The sequence below is a fragment of the Chaetodon trifascialis genome, chromosome 6 (assembly GCF_039877785.1).
Source record: "Chaetodon trifascialis isolate fChaTrf1 chromosome 6, fChaTrf1.hap1, whole genome shotgun sequence".
NCBI classification, from domain to species: Eukaryota; Metazoa; Chordata; class Actinopteri; order Chaetodontiformes; family Chaetodontidae; genus Chaetodon; species Chaetodon trifascialis.
Window position 1 is genome coordinate 26350647 of NC_092061.1, and position 23991 is coordinate 26374637.

Genomic DNA, 23991 nt, shown 5'->3' on the forward strand with positions numbered 1-23991 from the left:
CTCAGGAGGTGCAGGAGGTCTGTATGTGTCATGTCATTATGTCATCCTGTACTGCGATTCACTACCAACTTTGGACCAATTTGTGACACACAAATACATGGAATGTGATACATTACTGTTTTTCCCATCCATACCATACAACAGTGATCCAAGCTGAAGCCAGTTCTTGTAGCACTAAACAGTCATGGTCAGGCTCAAGCTATATCATCATTGTTTTGAATGTGTTCAGGGCCGCAGACATGAAGCATACATGATATTTTCACAACCCTCATTCCCAAAAAGTACGAGGTGTAAAATGTAAATACAAACTGAATGAAGCAGTCTAACAAAGGGTTAATGCGTTGATGTAGTGACATCCTTTCTACTATCATGTGTTCACAATGTGGTGAACCTCTCTCCATCCTTGCTTGTGAACAAATGAGCCTTTCCAGGATGCTCCTTTCATAGCCAATCATGATCCTATCACCTGTTACCAATGAACCTGTTTACCTGTGGAATGTTCCAAACAGGTGTTTTTGGAGCATTCCACATCTTTCCCAGTCTGTAGTTGCTCCTGTCCCAACTTGTCTGAAACATGCTGCTGCATCAAATTCAGAATGGGGATATATTTTCAACAGTTAATGAAGTTGGTGAGTTAAAACATTAAATTGGTAAATTGTCTTTGCAGTGTTTTCACTTGAGTTCATGTAAGGTGACCTTTCTCTTCATATATATATATATTTCAGACAGCATCACAGCATCACATAAAAGGCAGAGACTCTCTATATGGGAGGCCAATCACATACAGGTATGTTACTGCAATTACATCAACATCAACTGAAAACAAATGAGTTCACACAATAAGTGAGAGTAAGGGTGGATTCATGTACTGCCAATGTGATGGCCATAACTCTTTGAGGGCCTCTCATGTATATTCTGTTCTCATAGTACCAGTGTTGGGGCTAGTTACTCAAAAAAGTAATATATTACATATTACTCTCAAAAATAGTAATGCCTTACTTTACTTTATTACTCTCTGGAGAAAGTAACTAGTTATATTACTAGTTATATTACTAGTTACATTTTTTTATTAATTACTCTATGATTGCCTGAGATGCATCAGATGGAGGGAGAACAGACAAAGGAGGAGTGTTCTTTAGGGTCTTTATTACACCAACAACAGACTGGCGGCAGGCAGATGAGGCAACAAGCTTATATATCTCTGATTTTGATGTTGGTAGTCCTTTATGTTCAAATGAAAGTTTTTGCTGCTTGCCGGGCTGCTCGTTCATGTCACTCCGTCGCTTTGCAGCGAGCTTGATGTGTCTGTGCTGTCGCTCCAGGTGGTTCTTCAAGTTGGAGGTAGAGTTACAAGTGGTGGAGAGCAGCTTTCTCCACGGGCAGTGTGCACTTCACCATCGAGTTATTTTCCTTCCGTTGAACATATTCAAAATAATGACTGAATCTCCACCCGTCAAAACTAGCTTTCTGCTGCTGGGAACCTTCCTCTGAAAAAGAGCTTGCCGTTGTTGAGGCTCTGCTGCCGGCTGCTGGGTGTCAACCAATCAGTGATGGTAAATGATACCTCATGCCAAACCCAGACCAATCACTGTTCCATTCACGCCCCCCTCACCTTCCCTTCTGTTCTCTGTGTTGTGTGCGTTGTGTGTGATGAAGGTGCTACTGGCAAATGTAACTGTAATAATATTACCATTTTCAGACGAGTAATGCCTTACACTACTAGTTGCTGAAAAAAGTAATATTATTACAGTGACGCGTTACTTTGTAATGCGTTACACCCAACACTGCATAGTACATACATGTTCACGTGATTATGAATGAAATAGAAATGAGGAAAGGAAAACAGGTTTTTAGTGTAGTGAGCTGTGAAGAGAGTAAAAGAAAAACTCACCCATATATTTTTTCATCTTCTGGACTTGGTCGGAGGAGAATCTTGGGTGTGGCTGTTGCAGCAGCTGTAGAAAAAAAAAAATCAGGGACAGTGTTCTTAATATCTTAAATAGTTAAAACTGCCAGCAACATATAGATCAGTAAAGGTCTAATGAAGCCCTGGAGATTACCAAAGAGTTCAAAGTCAGGCAGAGTTTAGAGAGAAGCAGCTGATACTGTTTTTCTGATCATCGAATAATGAACTAGTAGTACATAGCTTAACATGTTTGCTGCTTATGATCAACTGATACACCCACCTTACACTCCCTGCTCACCACCAAAGAGCAGACAGACAGTTAGCAACTAGCTGGTGAATGATAATAATGAAGCATTAGTAGCTAAAGAGCCAGATATTTCCCACAGGAGCTGGTGGAGACCAAAAACAGAGCTAAATGGAGAGTCGAGTCAACTCAACTCAACTCAACTCAACTCAACTCAACTCAACTCAACTTTATTTATAAAGCACTTTAAAAAACAACCACAGCTGTGACAAAGTGCTGCACATAGGAACATAAATAAATAAATAAAATGAATAAACCTAAAATATAAGACAAACAATAAAAACAATAGACACAATAAAACAGGAGCAAGGTCTCAAGCTTGGTCGAAAGCCAAGGAATAAAAATGTGTTTTAAGACGAGTTTTAAAAATGGACAATGAGGGGGCCTGTCTAATGCACAAAGGTAGGTCATTCCATAATCTTGGGGCAGCGACAGAAAAGGAACGATCCCCTCTGAGCTTCAACTTTGACCTCGGTACCTCCAGGAGCAGCTGATCAGCTGACCTGAGGCACCGAGCAGGAGCGTAAAGATGAAGCAGCTCAGAGAGGTAAGGCGGGACGAGACCATTTAAAGATTTAAAAACAAATAAAAGAATCTTAAAGTGAACTCTAAAATGCACAGGCAGCCAGTGGACGGAGGCCAGGGTGGGCGTTATGTGTTCCCTCTTACGTGTTCCAGTCAGGAGACGAGCAGCAGCGTTCTGGACCAACTGGAGACGTGAGAGGGAAGACTGGCTGACTCCAAAATAAAGCGCGTTACAGTAATCCAGCCGAGAAGTAACAAAGGCATGGATCACTGTTTCAAAGTGCTGACTTTGGAGAATAGGCTTCACCTTTGCCAATTGCCTGAGATGGAAGAAGCTCGATTTGACCACTGCACTTATCTGACGGTCCAATTTAAAATCACCGTCCATCTTAAAACCCAGGTTTGAGACTGTTGGCTTCACATATAGGGCCAAGGGGCCCAAACCAACAGGGGGGGGTTCACAGGGGCCACTGGGTCCAAACATCAACACCTCCGTTTTATTTTCATTAAAATTTAAAAAGTTCAGGGCCATCCAGGCTTTGATGTCGTCAAGACATAACAGAAGTTGTTTAACAGAGAAAGCATGTTTTTTCTTCAGTGGCACATATATCTGACTGTCATCAGCATAACAGTGGAAGGAGATGCCATGTTTTCTCAGAATGGAACCCAGAGGAAATAAATACAATGAAAAGAGCAGGGGTCCTAAAACTGAGCCCTGTGGAACCCCATACAGTAGAGGAGCAGAGGAAGATTCAGAACCAGCAATGTTCACACACATAGTTCTGTCTGCCAGATATGACTTAAACCATATGTAAGGTAGCCAGTTTGTTAGCTTGCATGTTCGTCATATGAATTTTGTATGACAATAGGTCAGATGTTGTGTTTAGAACTTGCTTCTGCTGCCCTGAAGTTACCAAAAAATCAGTTAAAGCAGTTTTAAGATTTCAAGTGTAGTCTCAATTTATGGTTGTGTGTTTGTTAATATGAGCACTGTGACCCTGCCCTGGACTGGACTGGGAGGTGGATGGTGTGGTGAGCATTGACCTGGAGGCTCCTCAATTTGCGGTGTGCCTTTGTCCACCTCAGCTGAGGCCTGGGGATCTTCAGGTATTCTGAAAGGGGAGGCCATGGCTGACATCTTGGCTGTCCTCGTGGGTTCTTCCCTGTTATACACACACAGAGAGTCATGTTTCCATCATTTTTGGGGACACTGAATTTTCTTGCTTTCAGCTCATCCATTCAAGCTTCCTTCCATCCTACCTGGGATTGTCTCTTTCATTGGAGGAGTGGGAGGACAGGTCAGACTGACGGGACCTCCTCTCCTCTGGGGGAGAATAGGAGTGGTATGACTCCATCTCTGACATGTCTGAGAGACAAACAAACACACATCTCAGTCAGACACACAAGTCTCTTTCAAGCTAAATCCCCCGGTCCAGACTGCATGCCACCACCACCACCACCACCAGCAATACAAAATGGTTGCATCAGGAAGCCCCGACACCAGCTAATTTTTTCCTGGGACAGGTTGAAAATGTTATTAGAGATTACGAGGACAAACTCTGGTGCCACAGCTCAGTACTGAAGACAAAAGCAGCGATAACACACTGAATTCATAGTCCAGAAATAATCAGAAAAGCAGCTTGATTATTCAGATTTGCATAAAAACACCCAAAGTTTTTAGATTTTCTTCCTACCTTCCAGAGAGCCACTGGTTTCCACTCATATCAGTGCACTATGGAAGATCATCTTCCATATTGTGTGTGTGTATAAAGATTATTAAATATTCCAATATTCCAGTACTACTAATACTACTGGATAAAGGCATGTGTACTTCAATAGTACATGTCACCACAGTTCTGTTTAAATAAAGAACACAGGGCAGCAAAGAACTTAAGAACAGCGCTGAACAATGAAGTGATTTTGGAGGAGTGGCCGTAGTCAGAATTGGAAGTCACATGATATGACTGCCTTCAAAAGACTCCCCCTGCCCCCCCAAAACAACATGCACATGAAAGGACTTGGCCAGCAACAATAACAACTATGCTTGAGGTAATTACAGAATATCAATACACGGACCATGTATGGTAATGAGCTGTGGGATGTGACTGATAGAATAAGACTGCAAATAAGAGTGGTTTGTGCCAGTCCTTCACAGGATGTCTGGGCTCATCCTTAAGGGGTGAGGTTTCCTTGAAACTAACTGGTTTGTACAAAGTGTTGTCCAACCACATCTTAAGGCAAAAGTGTTTATAGCTGCAGCCGCACTAAAAGGCGGGAAAAGCCTGTCAAAATAGAGAGGGATGAGATGTGATGAACTGTACAAATGGGGATAACAGCATAGTATGTTTTCACACAGTCTCTCCTCTGAGACATTGGAAGACAGGCACTTTCTTTAAAGAACACTGACAGGGTGAGTAGCTCAGATGTCTGGAAGGAGTTTGGAGTACAATCATTTCCCCTCTGTGTTGAAAGGACCCATTTGGGGAGGTTTGAGGCAACTCGGTATTATGCTTCCTAGATGCTTCTCTTGGGTAGATCCAGAACATACTAGAGCAATTATGTCCCATGTAGGGAACACTTTTCAATGCTCAGAAGCCACTGGAGGACGTGGCTGAGGGGAAAGATGTCTGAAGGGGCTTGCAGTCATCACAACCCCAGATCCTGACAAGTGGTGGAAAAAGAATGGATGCAGTAGGCGTTTTGAGGGTGGGTGAGAGGGGATGCATCCTCCTTGTTGGCAAAATGACCAACATGCATTCCCCTTGTTAACCTGCCACCCGCCTCTCTGTCCCATAGTAGCAGACAGAGTGCAGGGCAGAGAGATTGCTATTAGTCCAGTCTGCCAGATTCATTGATCCTTTGCCTGACTGAGGTTTGTGCAAGTTTGAATCTATGGCTCCTACCATGGCGCTACAATATCTGCAGCCTGACTGTGATCAATGACTCGATAAATCAGTGACACTGTCCATGGTGCTGAAGTAGTAGACAGATGTGCAATTGTGCCTGATCTCTTCGTCCCAGAGTCAGTTTTGTCTTGGATTTACAGTGTTCTTTAACTGATATACTACAAAAACTCAATTCTATACTATATTGTAGCCTATATACTTTATAAACTAGTGTCACCTTCACAATCAAAGTGACAGGTAGCAACGTGGAGCTGAGATGAGGTGTGGGCATCACAGAGACACACTGCTGCCTGTTGCATTCTTAGAAACATGTCTACTCCTGAAAATAATGCTCTACAACACAATATTCTGGGGGAACATAACTACAGATCCAGTTCATACTGTAGATGTTTGGTGTAAGGCATCCAGCAACCATGTCTTTAGGGAGGTGTACATGGGTGTGTCTGTCTGTCGGTTGGTGGTGTGGGGGTAGGCAGGTGCTTCCAGTGGGCCATCCCCCATTAGAAATTACCAAACTGTTGGGATGGATATAAGTAAATTCTTGGCCATTCAGAACTATACATTTTAAGACGTCAACTAAGACAAAAAAAAAAAAAAAAGGAATTCATGTTTGGGGTCTTTCAAGTGCTTTTGTGCTTTTTAAGAATCCATGTGGCAACTTCTGGAATACCAGTATGAGGGGAGATCTGGCCTCATGGTAGTATCCATACTGCTTTACCACACAGAAACAAGCTGGTCAAAAGTGCTTACACACAGCCCTGCTCTCCATCCACAGAGGCTGCCTGGCCTTTATTCTGTCCCACTGATTTTTCCCCCTTTGAAGTGAACATTGGTGGCAGAGTCTTTGATATGGCTGCTTTTATCTGTCAGTGTGACACTCAGCACTATGCTCTGAAGAGCGTGAGGGAGGCTGAAGATGGAAGCTTAACAGAAGGCTATACACCAAGAAACCAGAAACAAAAGAACCAGTTGAGGACTCAGGTGTGAGATGACAAGCGAGGGAACCACATGAAAGAGAGCAAATAGAATGGGTGCATTAAATCAATCTCCCTGAAAACAACACGCCATGACAAACCCCTTTAACAGCCAACAACTCTGTCACTTTAACAGGATTGTTGCTTTCTTTCATGGCTTTGAGCAGATCATTTTACCTTTAATTTAACAGCAGTTAGAGGTCAGAGAGGCACAGCTGTTTCACTGGGTACAATCTAGTACGTGTTAATTAGTTTGATTAGGGTTAGAGACACATTCTGCATGCAGGGCTTTACAGAGCTGATGGAGTTTGACAAGAGAGAATGAAACACTGAAATGGAAAAGAGAGAGAGAGAGAGGATGAACGAGACAAAAAAAGAGAAAGGTGAGGATTGTGTCCAACCTCATATGGGCAAGTGTTGGCCAAATATGTCATAAACAACATCAGTCATTCAGGTTTTTGTCACAGCACCAAGTTTGGCCGTTGTGTTGATGTGAAAAACTCAGATAGAGCCATCACAAAGAACCAATCAAAAGGCTGAGTTTTCGCTCTGTGTGCCCTCTAAAGGCGGGGCCTAAGGATGGCAATGTGGGCTGGTCTATCCATCTGTGCGTCAATCAAACACTCTAGTCTACAGCAAGACATCTTCACAACCACAAGACAGACTGAACATTCCTGGACCCCACAGAATCAATGGTTTTGTTTTTTGATGACCCCACAAAGTCTTTCACCTAGCGCCATCATCAGGACAGTTTTTTTTTTATCTACTAAAAAACTTACAGCAACAAATTTCAGTCAATATTATGAAAATATTTTCAATTAAGTATCTGAATATACACACTAACAAATTCTTTTAAGGTAATCTTTATCAGATTACCAAAAGCACTTCATGGATCTCTGCTACAGTTCCAGTGTGCACTGGAGACATTCTGGGCCTCAGCAGACAGGTTTGATTTACTAGATGGTAATTTGATGTTGTCATTGGTGTAAATAACGATAAAATGAAACTTCAATCAAAGTAAGATTAAAAGGTTAAAGAAGGACAAAAAATGTGTTGTATACAAGAAAAGCTGAAATTTAACTGAAGATTGTTGTACTCAGGGAATGAACCCTTTTAATTTGAATGACTCCATGACCTTTCACCTAACACCAAATTCAGCAAAGTCTTCAGAATAGCTAAACCCTGAGTATGTTCTTTGTTCCATCAGACATTTTCATAATGTAGGATGTAATGCTCACTGCAGCTGCTAGTGTTTACACATTTAGTCATATTTTATGTATTCATCCATGGCCAGAGCAGCACAAACAGCCTGTCTGTGTGGTTAGTACTTATTTAAGTCTAAGTGATTCATGTCTTTTTTACATGGATTCACTACTGAGGGACTACAAGGAACAAAGCTTTAGTTGTTAGTTGGTGTTGTAGTGCGTGGCAGAGGCATCTATTTCCAGGTGAACAACCACCAGAGCCTGCAGGCTTTCTGACTGCCAAAGCAACACACACACATGCATACACTCACAGACACAGGCACAAACACACACGCATGCACGCACACACACACACACACACACACACACACACACACACACACACACACACACACACACACACACACACACACACACACACACACACACACACACACACACACACACACACACACACACACACCAAACCACTGTGAGGTGTAGCAGTGATGCATGTCTGAGAGCAAATACACAGATAGCTATAATAGTGCTAAATCAACTCTAGGGATTGATTCATGGCAATCTAATCTAGAATGTGGGAATAACTGTGGGGTTTGGGTGGGGGTGTTCACTTTAAGAGTAAGAGTAATAATCACATGTAAAAAACAAAGAGGTTTTTGGCATGGAAAGGAGTCAAGAGCTAAATGGGTCTGTCACTGTCTGGAGAATTACACATTCTGAGTGACATTACATGAAGGCAAAATCAGACACATTCATTGTCACCTGATGTTTTTAGCTGAGATGTTTTCATTATCACATGTTGAAGGTAATGTCTATAACATGGCTAATTGACAGCGATCACAATACGTGTGTTTTCTTATTTTTAGCTCAACATGATGACTCGGTCAAATTGTAACAAAGCATTTCACTTAACTGAGGACAATCTTCCTCTTATTAACATGACTGGATAGTGCACTGTTTATTTTTGTTTAAAATGAACAGAAATGATAAAGACAACGCTATAATTCTGCATGTTTTTCTCAAATGTTCAGGATGCTGACATGGTGTCAGGTTAGCACACAGCTTTAAAGCCAGTCTATGTAATTGTTGAATATGACTAATGGGGCTAATGCTGGCAAACAAACTGAGTCAGTTTATGACAACTCTCTGTGATATTGGTCAGGAATGTGTCATTCCTTACAGCTGCTAATTACAGACCAGCATGCAATTCAATAAAAATGGAGGCTAATATTTCCTATAATAAACGAATATTCACTTGGGTTTAAATGAGTGTCTGTCAGTTTTTCCAGTCATTAAGATTTAAACAGTTCAAGTTTTCCATGCAGTCTGTTAGATGAGAATAAATGTGTCTTTTTTGACCCTTCTCTGCAGAAGCATGAGGAGTAGACTTTCCAAACAGCACATCTGCAGTGCTCCACACACATTCAAACAGCCCCAGCCAGCAGCAGAGTCTGTAAAGACTCTCCAGGCTCCAGGACTCAGACATCGGTGAATTATAGTGAGCCTGTCAGTGCAGTGAGATGTGTGAGCGTGATATGAGAATGTTTGTGGGAAATGGAAATGCAGCGAGAGAAAACAGGAAGGTGACAGGAGTTCAGATATACCACCTGGACAGACAATGGCGAGTTGCTACACTGTTAGGACAAACCATTAATATGTTATTACATTGAAAATTCAACAAACATCTTACCCACTTTATGAGCCACGCTTTGTCATGCAACATTCTGTATTCACAAAAATAAATCATCACCCTTTGCAACATCATGATTCAATATTCAGACATTATTCTTAAATAAAGGACATTCATCTGAAGACAGCTTACAGCCTTCTTCCACTGGCATTATTCAACTTCTATACTTAATGAATCACACAATTCAAAGTGCATAGTGATTAAAATGTGTTTATTTATTCAGGAAAATGGATCATGTATTAAAAAGTTAAAAGATTTAGAGCAGTATAAAGAGAAGTGCAAAAGGTGTGAAAGCTTTACAACTTAGTCAGGTTGCGTCACAGCCGTTTTACAGCTTAGAGAAAGGCAACAGATTGTTACACATGCTGTGTCTTGGGTGGTCCTTCATCTAAAAGTATGACATATTATCTGGAAGAGAAAACACAGACAAAGATTGCACTTTTGAGCGATTACAGGGATCGCTTCTGCTTGTCAAGATGAGCACTTTCAAATCAATCAGTTCAGCGTTTAGTCAGATTTCAACAAAAGGGGCTGGAGGTTTTTCCTAAAAAAACATTACAGCCCTCAGTGAGGGCCTGATTAAATCCTGGCCTGCTGGTGACCTCTCTCTTTTTTGAGTGATACACAGTAGCTGAGCAGCTGCAAGCAGAAACTCAAGACTGCTTAGTTTCAGGTGGTATTTTTAGCAGCTAGAAGGCTGGATATTTTTAACCTGTTATGCGTATTTAAACATGATTGTATCTCTATGTATGGAGCAAACAGTTGAAATAATGCCAATGGACACATAATCATAAATCCTTCCAGTCACTATAATGTGTTTTATGGAGGCTCAAGTGTGTCACAAGGAATAATTATTAACTTTGGTAAATTCAAATCAATTATGTCATCATACATTGCTAAAGTAGTTTCATTTGTATTTCAATTATGTAATTAAAAAAAACAACAAGGCAGTAATAAAATAAGCATTAATATTAACATTAACTACAATCATCTTTTCATTATTCTGCCCTTCTTCACCTTCATATTTATTAATTAATGTAACAGGAACTGTAAAATCAGCATGTAAGAGGGGGGATTTAATAGTGTAGAGTGGTGCAGAGGTAATGATTTTAACACTGGAGAAACTGAACAAAAGATCATAGACTCATGTGAGAGAAACAAATTGACAATAGTTCGATTTCTTGGCACTATAATCTCTGCAAACCTGAAATGGACCAGAGAGCAATGCTGAATCTTGGCTCATCTGAGATTTGATTTTTTTTTTGTCGAAAACCAAATTTCAGGGGAAACTATGGTCCAGTTTTGCACAATTGTGGAGGGTATGTTAACATTCACATCCACCACAGTTTAGTTTTGGTTGCCTGACTACTGCTGAGAAGAATGCATTAGAAAAAATAGTCTGCATCTAAAATGAGTGGCCACTCCCTCCATCACTCTCTTTCATTTAAAAAATGTGACTTCATCAAAAGGCTGTGATCACTGATAGTGATGGTGACTCCCACCAAGCAGCTCCCCTCTGAAGAAATACCCTCTGGGAGAAAGTTCAAACAACTGTTTTAAACCCAAGTGGTTCAGAAGAAGGACCTTCCCTGAAGCTTTGTTACTCAGTGGTAAACCTTTGGCATGCACGCAGTTTTTAGCCAATTGTCTTTTTAATTGTGTTTATTTCTATGATGGTTTTCATAGTATGTTTCATCCAGTGCTGTTGAATGTCTATCCTATGAGCTCATAAAAATATTCTCTCAACACAATGACAAGCTGAATTTAAGAAGTGGCATATTTAAATATGATTTTATTACCATTTTGTTTAAGCAATCAATATATAAACTGTCTCTATATTGTGAGCTTGAAAAATAAATTCTACCTTGCAATTATTCTGGTGGCACACTTCAACCTCCACAACATGGAGCAGATCTGATTGGGCTCTTTGGTCATCTGTTAGTTTTATGCTAACAGAGGACCAAAAACAGTGCATATTATAGACTGCATATTTGAGTACCTGATACAGTTTAACAAAGCATGTCAACTCTTACAGCTGAATGACCAATCCTAACACTAATCTCAGCTTTAAAGGGTTAGTGCAGGTTTTCTGAAGTGGGGTTGTATGACGTGCTTTCCAATAGTAAGTGTATTACCTACAGTCAATGGCAGTCACCATGCCTCCAGTTTGGAGAAACAGCAGGAGTACTGTGTAGGAAGATAAGCAATGTACTACTGTAGACCTGGGGCAGCAGTAAAATGCATTTTAGCCTCCTAAAAAAATAAATAAATCAGTGTTTATGTGTACACTGTATTCAGAATATTTTCACTGCTTGCTGACAGACAGCCCTTTCTAACAGGAAAATGAAGCCTTTATATTCACCAATGCTCTCTTCAAAGCCACCGCACTCCTTTGACAAAAACAGTCATTTTACCTCGCGCAACATGACTTCAGTGTTTCAAAGGGTTACTTTGGATTCATTTGGATTGGATTCGAGGCAACAATAGTCCAGCTAGTCCCATGTTCTGTGAGGTAAAATGACTGTTTTTGCTAAAGGAGTCTGGTGGCTTTAGAGAGAGCAATAAAATGGCTTCAGTTTCCCATCTGACAACAAGGTCAATTGGGGAAAATATTCTAAATAAAATGTACACTTTGAATCACACTGATTTTTTTTGGGTGGGGTTTTTTCAGGAGCCCAAAATATGTGTTGCTGCTGCCCCCTACATATCTTCTGTGCTGTAGTCCTGTCTGCTTCTCTAAATTGGGGGCATGTTGGCTGTCATCTACTGTAGGTTATACTCTGACTGTGGTTAAGTACCTAACACAACCCCACAAAAAAACAAAACTATCCCTTTAAAACAACTTCCCCTGGCGTGGACTTACATTGAAGTCTGGTGGAGTTACAAAAATGGCTACAAATCTGTAAAAAAGAAAAAGAAAAAAGAAAAAAAAGTCTCATACAGCATACAGTGCTTCCCACAAACAGGCTTTACTCAGTTCGTTTGGATGGATCAACATGCAGCAGTGCATGTATATTGTGTAATATGAGGTCATATATTAATGATCACATTCATTGAATTAAATCTGAAAGAACATTTTGGACACTCTGAAGTAGCTGTAGAGCTCTGATTACTGTATGCCATGACAAGAGTAGTTCAAACAAACATTTTTAAATACAATCTAAATAGTCTATTAAAGGTCATAAACAGACCATTTGTTGTCATCTGTCTGATGACAAACAACCATCAACAGTCCAGAGTACCACAGCACCTACATATCAGAGCTGTGGGAGACACTGTACATAGCAGTCCTGCCTACACCACATGATAATCACCTCCCTGTGGTAAACACTAAGCCTGCTCCTCAGACCACGCATTCAGTGACTCACCGTCATTATCAGAATCAGAGTCTGCGAGAGGGGGGATGCGGACGAGGATCTGGCGGCGGTCTCTCTGGACCACCAGCTGCAGCTTCCCTCTCGACTTCTCTATCAGCTTCCCAGCATCATGCAGAGAGAGGTTCTCTGTCACTGTCCCATTGATCTGCAGACACACACACACACACACACACACACACACACACACACACACACACACACACACACACACACACACACACACACACACACACACACACACACACACACACACACACAAAATACAAACAGTCAGACACTGTGGGAGCTTTGAGTGAGGAGCCAGGCAGCCTGCTTTGTAAACCCAGTGAGCTTTGTATCTTTTCACATCATAAAAGAGGCTGTGGATCTGTATATATCTTATATTTGTATCTTGGTAAATAGCAGTATACAGCATATACAGTATTGTTTTCTGTTATGTAACTCATGGTTGTTGTGCCCTGTCTTGTCCAGGGTGAAAACTTGAACACAATGTTTCTTTTTGTTTGTTAAAAAGTTAAAAATGTGAAAAGAATCACATGGATCAAACCACCTGGATGATGGTCAGTATCTATAAATATCTTACATAAACAAAGTCACGTGTGCGTCGCAGCTATCAATACAATGCGGTAGCTTACATCCGGCCTCTCAGATTCTTCATGCTCTAAAAGGTTCTGCCTGAGCGGCATGACTAGCAGTCATCCAAGAATTCACAGAACCATCGTGACCTCCATAACTTCCATTCTGTCTCACTCATTCCTGACTGCCTGTGACAGCGAAAGTGGAAGATTCATGCCAGTAGTGTCACAAGGAACACGCACCCATCTATTGGTTAACTGCAGAAGCCAATGGCAGAATAGCCGATACCAGTGAAGACCCACAAGCAACATTAAGGTGATAAAACCTTGAGAAAATGCAAGGTGCTTTCCAGAACACTGCCACCTTATTGCTGCCCAGGATGTGGACACATCCCTGGAAAGGTGACATCTGAGGGGGCAAGTTTGTCTAAGCCTGTTTGATTGTCCTAATAACCCACTGGGAGATGCTTTGATCAGACAGTGCTTGACCATTCTTTCTGTTGTAGCGACAAACAGGTCTGAGCACCTAAAGCTGTGCCTGGGCTGGACACAGCAAAGTAGGCCTGAAATCGCCCTGAAAGAGGCCAGTCATGGATGAATTTACCTTCCCCATCCCTTAGGGACTTTGGTTACAGCTTAGTGTTGGCTGTCTGAATGACCACATTCTTGGCCTTTAGAAAGGGAGTTCTAGGACACTCATGTGCTTTCCTCCCCACTGAAAGCTGCAAACCCCCTGGACTGACTTCTTCTGCTGCGGCGCCCCCCGACCATGAGGTGAGATATCTGCTGTCACCACCTCTTGCCTCACTGGTACTGAGCTGAGAGGAACACTATGCAGCAAAAGACTGCTGTCTCCCCACCAACGGAAGTGAAGAAGCACTTTTGAGTCACTCCTGTGTAAATGAGGATCCATGAGGACACATGCAGCAGCCCCAGGAGTGTGATTGCTGAGGCTGCATCCCAAGCAACCGGAGCCATGTCTGGACAGTCAAACTTGCCCCAAGATGGATGCATGGTTGGACAAAACAAGCTCTTCTTCTAAGAGGAGCCAGGAACAGGCCAAATGTAAGGAGAGCAAACTGATATGCATGACTTTGAAAGGAAAAGTGAAGGGATTTGCTGTGTTCTGGATGAAACATGAAAGTTGGTGTACTTGAGATCTATGGTGGTGATGCACTTTCCTGGAGTGATGTTTGAAGGACTTTGTACAAAGCATCCAAAATGGGAGGACTTTCAGATACTCATTCAACATTGTTATGTCTAGTATAGGCCTGAATTGTTATAGTTATATTATAGAAGATACAGTGACCAGAGGAATTAAACAGCACAGCCAGCTTTTTAAGACAATCAGTGTAGCTGGTGAGTCAGCCACCCCAAAGACGAGGGTGCTCGCAAACCTCTAGATAGGAAAGAAGAAAAAGTAGGCTAACTTGTCATAATAAGTTACAGGCAGGATGACAAACAGCAAACCAGAATGTGCTTACCTCCCCTTGACCTGCAAACAAAATACACAGAGTACACGACACACATGTGACTGTTTAGATAAGATCTGAGGATCAGTGACTCCCAGTCTTTTCGGATTGTGAGCTCTTAAATCAATGTCTACTAATGACCCGTCATCACAGGTCATGGCTTTGGTGTGGACATGAACTGCTCAGCTTTCTTGCTCAGACTGATGCATTTGAAAGGTTTTTGAAGGCACAAATATGTGACAGTATCCAGCATTATAAACATTATTAAAAAAATTAACTTATTAAATTTATTAAAATGAACATAATAAAGGTATATTTTTCTTTTACATTAATTTAACCATGCAGTGATTCCTCATATCTTAGGAATCTTTGGAGGGTCCCAGTATCTTGAGAACCACTGCGCTAGATGACCAATCTGTGATGGATGTGATTGTGTGACTGCACTGTGAATAAATGTGGGCACCTTGAGAATGATGTCTCCTTCCTGCAGGTTCCCGTCCTTGGCAGCCAGGCCTGTGCTGGTCATCTGTTTGATGAAGATCTGACTCCCGAGACGTAGACCATACTCTACGAAAACACACAAAAACATCCATGAGACCACAGTCACTGCAGCCCCTACTGGAACTGACAAGGAGGGGAAAGCAGTGCTCTTTGATATTAAGCCGTGATGTTGATGTTTGACTGTTGTATCATATGTTAGCTAGTTCACACTTTCTACATTGATTGCTCTTCAGATAAAAAATGTGTTCTTGGTCACTAGTCTGTAGTGTCTTTCTCTTATTCTCTGAATGTTGCACTCAATGAAATGTCTCTCTGCAACAATGTTTTGAGTTGTAGTGTGAGTAGAGATGATCCAACTAAAGAAAGTGGTGAGTTTAGTGTGAAACTGACTAGTTACAATGTAGACGTTAGTTGTGACCTTACACTCTAACTTCAGATCAAAGTGACCTGCTGCAACAAGTTGCTGTTCTAAAAAACAGTATCTCATTAAGCTGCATGAAAGAATGACAAGACTGTGCTACACCATGTGATGAACTGTGCACAGTCAAAATGGAAAGAAGTAAATAAGAGAGCAAGAGAACAGTGGGATAACAGTGAAAGACAAATGAGTCATGTTCGAGGAAACTCTGCTGGTGATGGTGATGGTGAGGAAGAGGAGGCCAATGACACTTCTTTGTGCTTGCACTAAAATGAGATAAACCTCTGCTGTGTGCAACTTTGCTTTAAATGTGTGAACCAAATTTCAAGGCAATCTATCTTAGGGCTGGTGGCACTAGAGGAAAAGATGTCTTTATGAAAGGTCATGGCAATCAATCCCATGACATCTGAAAGATGAAAGAGTGCATCCATGGGGCTACACTGCTAGCATGGCTAAAAGCTTCACACACCTCCCCAAAAAACATCATAATTAAGCTACCAAGACCACAAAAACTACCACAGAACCTGTACCACCAAACTACACACTTTTAAAAACAGCCTTATACAGACCACCACCATCCCTGACCAGCTATCAGGCACATGGACATTACAGAGGCCATCACTTTACTGTCCAAAGCTGGAGCTCCAGTCAGCACACTGGAAAACAAGTCAATGCAGAAAAGTGCCTGCTCTGTCCCCTTTTTTTCTGGTCTTTCTACACACTGGGTGGGCATCAAGAGTGAAGAGAATGTCATAAATATTTTCATTTAAAAATGAAAATCATCTCGAAACATAAAACACGACCCTCTGTCAGCTAAATGGGCAGTCATGGCAGGTAGTGACTGTGTTTTACCTTCGTTGGGTCTATTCTTCACCAGCAGGACGTTGACAGGCTTCTCCAGTGGCTCCAGCTCTCTGGAAGGTTCTGGGGATGGAGGGTTTTCATTAAGGTGGTCCCTGCTCTTATATCTCCCTCCTCTTCCTCCTCCTCCTTCTCCTCGCTCGTACTTGTCCTCCATGCGGTAGCTGTCCCCGGGGCTACGTCCTCGGCTGTGGTATCTCTGACGGTCAGCGCTGGTGTCCAGGGCTCGTCCCCGGCTACCATCCCTCCTGGATCTGTCCGGGCTGGGTGAGGATCTCTCTTGGCTCCTTCCACGGCTCCGTCCTCTCTGGTTGTAGTCCCGCCCTCCCCTGTACTCAGGGTCCAGGTATCCTTTGCTGTCAGAGGTGTGGTCCCGGCCTTCGTTACGGTACCAGCCGTTGTCATTGTCGGCATCGTAATAGTGGGTGGAGGGGGAGTATTCCCGACTGTCTGCGCCTGGGGAGGGGGGCTGCTTAAATGAGTGGACCGCCACCTTACGAGGTCTCTTAACCGTCTGACAGAGAAAAATAAAAACATCAGAAAGCCCTTAGATTAAAATCCTTCAGATCAGTGATTCCAACTTTTCTTGTCTTATGTATCCCCACACACAGATGAACTCAAGTGCCCCCAACTAACACCACCCACAGTTTTCCAAATGTGTTCATTTCAAGACATTTTTTATAACCAATGGTATTTAAAAAAAATAATTATTTAAGAGTGGAAGCTGTTAGAGTAATGCTGGAGCTCAAGTTTGTATTTGGACCACGATCACGATGAGTAACAGAGGAGACTCAAAGACATAAACTGTATATTAGGCCAGACTGTGAGATGGTCAAAAATGAGGAGAAGGTTTTAGTACAGAAAGAGCCTAGAAGAAACAGCAAGTGGTGACATTTGATGGCAAGACAACATACTTAACACTAATGCTACAAATTCACAATTTTAAGTTTCTTGTGCCTTTAAATAGCGGAACTTTTAAGGACATCCACAGTCTGTAAAAGAATGACTTACGGTCGATCAGTCAAAAAACTTCCCACTTTCGTTTCACTTAAGTCTAAGGTTACTCCAGAAAAGAAGAGAGCCATTGTTCTAGTCTCAGGCTTTTGGCTTGAGACCAAAAGCATGCTAAAGACAAAGTAATCTCAGTCTTATATGTGTTAAAAAACAAAAAAGATCTGATAAGAAACACACACAGATATAAATATATCTGTATATATAAAATACACAACAGCTTCACAATAGGTTGACTTTTTTGTCTTCTCGTGTGAGACATTACCATTTTGCACACCATCAGTTGATGATTGCAGCGGTGGTGTGTGTACTTTAGTCTTCTTTAGTTTTTTATTTAAACTAGAAATGATGTTGTGGTTGTTCCTGAGGGAAAACAATGAGCAGACACATTTTATCACCACTGTGCCAATTAGGAGTTACCATGACAGTTTGTTCTGTTCCAAATCAAACATCGCAAAAAAAGGACAAAAGCGCACAGACAGACTTTATCTGCTGACTGACCTGTTTGTTCAACAAGACTGAAAAAACTCTAAAAGAAAGACGAAAAAAGAAACCTGCTTTAAACTAAATGGCCTCTATGTCTCACTCTCAGACGGGATTGAGAGCAGAGATACAGCTGGATGTCGTGAAAGTGGTGATTCAAAGCAGCAAATCAGAGTCCCTCGACATGTCAGGCTTTTATATTTAACAGTGTGGAGCAGTGAGATTACTCCAGTGTGCACGCAGGACAGAACTGCTGCTACTTTTAGAGCCGCAGCAGCGTGAGAGGCAGCCAGGCAGAAAACCTGAGACGCTACCCTGGAGGAGACGACCACGCCCCACCCACCCACATACCCACACACGCACGCACACACACACACACACACACACACACACACACACACACACACACACACACACACACACACACACACACACACACACACACACACACACACACACACACACTGTTGATGTAGATGTAGTGCTGCTCGTCTGTACTCTGTTCCTCCTCTCCGGTGCCGGCTCACCATGTGAGCCTTGAAAAGTGCTCTCATCACCAGCAATTCAAAGAATACTGGACTTTTTTCTTTAACAATAGAAACTTGGCACAAGTTCACAGAGGTCACACTAACTCCCTACAGAAACCTAAAATATACTTTACCTCATATATTAAAATACATCCCAGCACACTGTTATTTACTACATGTGAAATGCTTCTACAGAACACACTATCTTTATTCTGCAGCATCCTAAACATGCTTTGAAGGGTAAATTATGTTGAATTTACATGTCAGGAGAGACTGAAGCTCTTGACAATTATCTGGCCAATTAAAACTGATCATCTACACATAATGCAAGTCAGCTGACTAAAAATGGTGCCTTCAGTTCATCAACTCTGAGTACGCATACATGTGCAAAACAATGCCATTATCATTATGACAAAAGCAACAGTCTGGCTCCTGACATGATCGATGACCTCCTTGCAGTTATCCTGTTGACAGACTTGATTAAGCAGAGGAAATCTGGTTTGGAGATTTGCTTCCAGGAAAACGTCAGCTACGCTCCAAATGACAAACTGAAAACAATCTATGTGGCATGGCTCAAAAGTGTGAACAAAAAGCAGAAGACCAATTACTCAACTGTTACAAACTGTGCCATAAAGGCTTTTATTTATATATCTGAGTGCAATTCCTAAATGAGTCATCATCACCCTGCATTGAGCCCTGTGTTTGTGTGTGCATGTCTCGGGGGGCTGTGCACAGCATCACGGCACTGACCCCAGTCATAAGACACACACACACAGTGTTTGGTGCAGGAGGTGTGTCATCTCTCTGTAGTGTATTTGTTGTGCTTGCAGAGCTGCAGTGATGACTCAGTGATCTGCCTCAGACCTTTCATCTGCTCAGTCTCTACCGACCATGGCCCACGGTCCAATCCATCCTTTCCAAACAAGTATACTGACCCCTTAGGCAGCAGAGTAATTCACACAGTAGCCAAGCTCACAATCACATCAAACTTGTGAAAGAAATATGATTTTCTAAAGTTTGGGACTGCTACATCCCATGTGGCAGGAAATCAATGGTATTAAGCTAAGCTCCCATTGGATGAAAGCTACAGTAACTCTATGGGGGCTTCTTGGGGTTCCAACAAGAACACTTAATTTTCTGATGAATTTCAGAGCTAACTGTACACTACACATGGGCTTCATTATCACTACTTAATAATCAAAATCTGCAAACATGACCAACTTTGTTCAGGAGAATGCAGGCTGGAGGTTCCACTACAGGAAATGAGGTGGTGGGTGAAAACCCAGCAGCTGCTCATTCAAGACAGTAAACAACTTCAACTACCCAGAAACTTTTTTCGACCACAAAACTCCTTCATAGTGAATTTCTTTGAGTTATTATATTTTTTGATATAGTCATTTACGTGGTTATTGCCAATCTCTGAAAGTATGTTTAATTCATGTAGATGAATAGAAAATAAATAGTAAATAGACCTTGCTTTCATGTGGTAAGACATTATTGAAAATGCCCATTAATAAAACTAAAATGAATCTTGATGACGGAAGAATTTGGCTCCCCCAGGGAACCACCATGTGCAGGATATGAGGTTTTATCTGCACAGTAAAGGCCTATAACAGCTTTCCTGGAAGTCCTGATGAAGGCACTGTTGCAGAGGAAGATCAGTGTGGTGGAAACATTCTGATTCACTGCTTCACAAAGTGAAACACACACTGACTGACACGGTGCATTTCTGAGTGTGACTTCACTTAAAGGTTCTGTTGCAGATGGTTCCTGTCCTACCCAAGGCCCCCCTGAGGAACCACCATGTTTTAGCTTCCTTGCCTTTCAACAGTGTGACAAGTATGAGCATCAGAGCTGTGAGCGTCCACAAACGTTGTCTTAACTCTGCAAAAGTTCTGTGTGTGGTTCATACTCACTATTTTGGCCACTTTGCCACATTTACGGAGGGACTGCACAGCAAAGGAATGAGGCACATTGTCCATGGGGATGGAGTTGACCTGAATGACACGGTCATTCTCACTAGAAACAAAGATAGAAAGAAACAAGAGAATTGTGAGAACAAAATAAAAATCAGAAAGTCTACAGTCAAAATGTCTTACAAATAGCTACGTCCTGCTTTGTGTGTAATTCCACAAAACTAGACCTCAGAAACTAATTCTTTACTATAGGTTGATTTATGGCTTGTCAGCAAGCACTGTACCGTTTGTACAGTTGTTTTACTATGAAACAATTAGCTCATGCAGCATGAGCTGCTGAGGAGTAGGGCTGGGCGTATCGATCTAAATATCGATAGTATTGATACCAAGGTGCCTATCGGTATCGGATCGATACGAGCCTGATGAGATCGATACTTTTGTTGCAGTTTCTCATCTATACGTCCACCAAATTACTCGAATTTTCATCACAGAGTTCATGCGAGGGAGGGCAGCTTCTCTCTGTGCCGTGTGCAAACAGAGAATCAGAGCGCTCAGAGCAGCCCGTGATGGCGGAGAGAAAGAGAAGCGCTGTGTGGACCCTTCTCACTGCAGCTGATAGGGAAACTGCCACACGTGATGTGTGCAATGAAGTAATTCACCACTGTGGTAACACCACAAACTTGCACAAACACATTAAAGCAGCTCACCCTCGGGAGAGCTCCGAGCTACAAAAAGAGTTAAGGAAGGAGGAGGAGGAGGAGGGGGGAGATCCCCAAACACACACAGGACCCCCGGCACAGAGACAGAGGTCTCTGGCAGAGGCTTTTCAGCCAAAGAATCAGGAGTATCCAGGTGATCTCCAGCATTAAGTCATGTTTTTCACAGTGTAGTTGGTGATCAGAGAGGCCATTTCAGCAGACTGATTAAACTATTATCATATGTTCAGCCAGTTGAAAAAAATCTTAATTGTTTAGTGGAAATCAAAAGTATACATTTATATAAAGATATATACCTCAAACCTGAAATATGAATATGGCTGAATATAATAACGCTTTGTGTTAACTCTTGAAAGAAAACTAGTATTCCTATTTAGGCTGCATGCAGATTACAGTTACAGACTTAATTATCTTAATCATTTTGTTATTTCACCTAGATAACTCACAGCGAGCCATGGATATCAAATCTTTGCCCTCTGTTTTATCGTAATCATAATCAACCAACTAAAGGCAAAATCACAAAATTCTTCAATGATCATGACATTTCAAGTAAAAAGTATCGGTATCGGCGATATATTTACTTGGTATCAGATCGATACCAAAATTCGATACCAAAATTCCCAGTATCGCCCACCCCTACTGTACGTTTAGAGCCTTTTTTGTGTTCTTGCAGCCCTTTTTGTGAGTTACTTTCCAGCAAGAACTCTGTCAAACTGTCCAAAACAGGCAAAAAGCCCAAACAATGTTACACAGCAGCAGTTGAAGCATTTTCCACTGAGGAGGAATTTGGCCACTTTTTGACAGACTTACAAGAGTAATCCATCTGCTGGTCCTCCCTGCAGCACATCTGACACAATGATTGACGTCTCACCGTTGTCCATGTTGGGGTTGTCACGCCCACCTGACACAGCGATGCCAAAACCCATCTTAGAGTCCTACAGAAAAAGAAATCAATGAGCACATACAGTGGATTCAGACAGAACGTGAGTCACAGCAACACTGAGCCAAACTAGGGTGACAGTTTTAACTACTGTCATGGTCGTTTCAGAGGAAACATGACTGCTGCTGCGATTATGCTCACTAGCAAAGGTTCACCTCCATGTGCTGCACAGAGGTTGTAGGGAGGTGGTTGAGATGCATGGCTGGCATAAAGAGCACAGACTCTGACACCTGAGAGGAGTTTGCGTCTCACATGAGCTGAAGATTAGGCTACTATAAAAACTGCTTAAGGTTAGGATGGGGAAAGATTGGCTAAAATATCAATGGAGTGAACAAAGAATTTGTTAGGCTTTAAGTGCTTTGAGTTGTCCAAAACTAACTGGGACAAATCTTTTAGTTTCCACAGGCAGGTATTCACTCAGTAACCACGTTGATAAAAAATGGAATTTCTTTCTAAATATTGTTTGCTGTTTCACATTATTTGTACATAAAGATAACTTCTAAGAGTCAGAGTTGCTGATGTGCATGTAAGTAGTGGAGGAAGACAAGGCTGGGTTAGCTCGGGTCAGGACAGGTCTATTTTTAGAAAAATGTTTATCTGCACTGTAGAAATCTGGGCTGAAAGAGATAATGGTAATTTATTCCACAGGAAGACATATTTAACAGTCTGTAATTGAAGAGTAAAATTAGCTCCAGTGTTTAGTTTGGATCAAAAGCGGATCCTTAAGTATTTTATTGACTGAGATGGAAATTTGAAGCCACCTGATGCAGATTTGACCCAGCTGATGGAGAAGCCAGACACCTTATTCAAGCTGTGCTTTAGATTACAGACTGACAGAGGGGGGCTGGAGAGGGGAAGTACCATAATATCATTTGTGTCTAAACTGATTTTATGATGCTGTAATTTAGACTTAATGTCTGATATGCAGCTGTTTTCATGTTGATATATATAAAAACAGAGATCTATAGAAAGTGCAAAGTGTAATGGTGATGATAGGCAATCCTGTCGAGTGGCCCTTTCCAAAGACAAGATTTTTCTCGATATCATCCTGATTATCATTCACCTAACCCTATAAACACCAGCACAAGGGGAATCAGAGATCAGTGGAAAACATATACAAACAAATGACAGTTCTGCAGTGTATGAACATTTTTTTTGTTATTTGTGTAATATGTTTTTCCATTGATATATGGATACAATGGAGAGATTAAAGGGAAACTGTCCCTTTAATAAACGTACAAAAACACATTCTTTCCTATAAAAATGAATGTTACATTTCTGAGCAGCAAAAATTATGTGCCACACCTGTCCTACCTCATGTTTTAGCCACTACAGCCTATTTTTCTGAAGTGGTCAGGTATGACCACTCTCCAAACGTGCAGCCTGAAAGGACTGATGTCTGTGTTTCAAGCAACAAGGACAAACAAAGGTTTCCAGGGGAAAGAACCAACACTCCACAGCAGTGGGTGGTGATAGTGGCTCACTTCATGGTTTGCCAGCCACCATAAAACATGAAGAGGACAATAAGGAAGAGTGGCAGAGGAAACACAAACAGCAGAAAAATCCTTAGTTCAACAATAACACAAAAGAAAGAGGAGCAACCGTTGGGTTTAACTGTGGGCAGGCTCGCCGTTTCAACTGCAGTGTTTTGCAGAAATACAGGAAATACAGGTACACATTCACA

At 41.7% G+C, this 23991-nt stretch overlaps 1 protein-coding gene across 12 annotated transcripts in view; it reads right to left on the reverse strand.

Annotated features, from left to right (window-relative positions):
- LOC139331955 (tight junction protein ZO-2-like) overlaps nt 1–23991 on the reverse strand; it is a 130745-nt gene that overhangs the window by 34442 nt on the left and 72312 nt on the right. For 10 of the 12 annotated variants that reach the window (XM_070963551.1, XM_070963555.1, XM_070963557.1 and 7 more), the window contains 8 exons: nt 22178–22302; nt 20652–20754; nt 16706–17228; nt 15398–15501; nt 12879–13032; nt 3996–4101; nt 3780–3898; nt 1892–1955 (listed from right to left, as the gene is read on the reverse strand). In XM_070963551.1, the coding sequence (XP_070819652.1) occupies nt 1892–1955; nt 3780–3898; nt 3996–4101; nt 12879–13032; nt 15398–15501; nt 16706–17228; nt 20652–20754; nt 22178–22302 (1298 nt within the window). Of the gene's footprint in view, nt 1–1891; nt 1956–3779; nt 3899–3995; nt 4102–9706; nt 9919–12878; nt 13033–15397; nt 15502–16705; nt 17229–20651; nt 20755–22177; nt 22303–23991 lie in introns of those variants that run through there. The other 2 variants (XM_070963561.1, XM_070963560.1) reach the window with 1 other exon arrangement.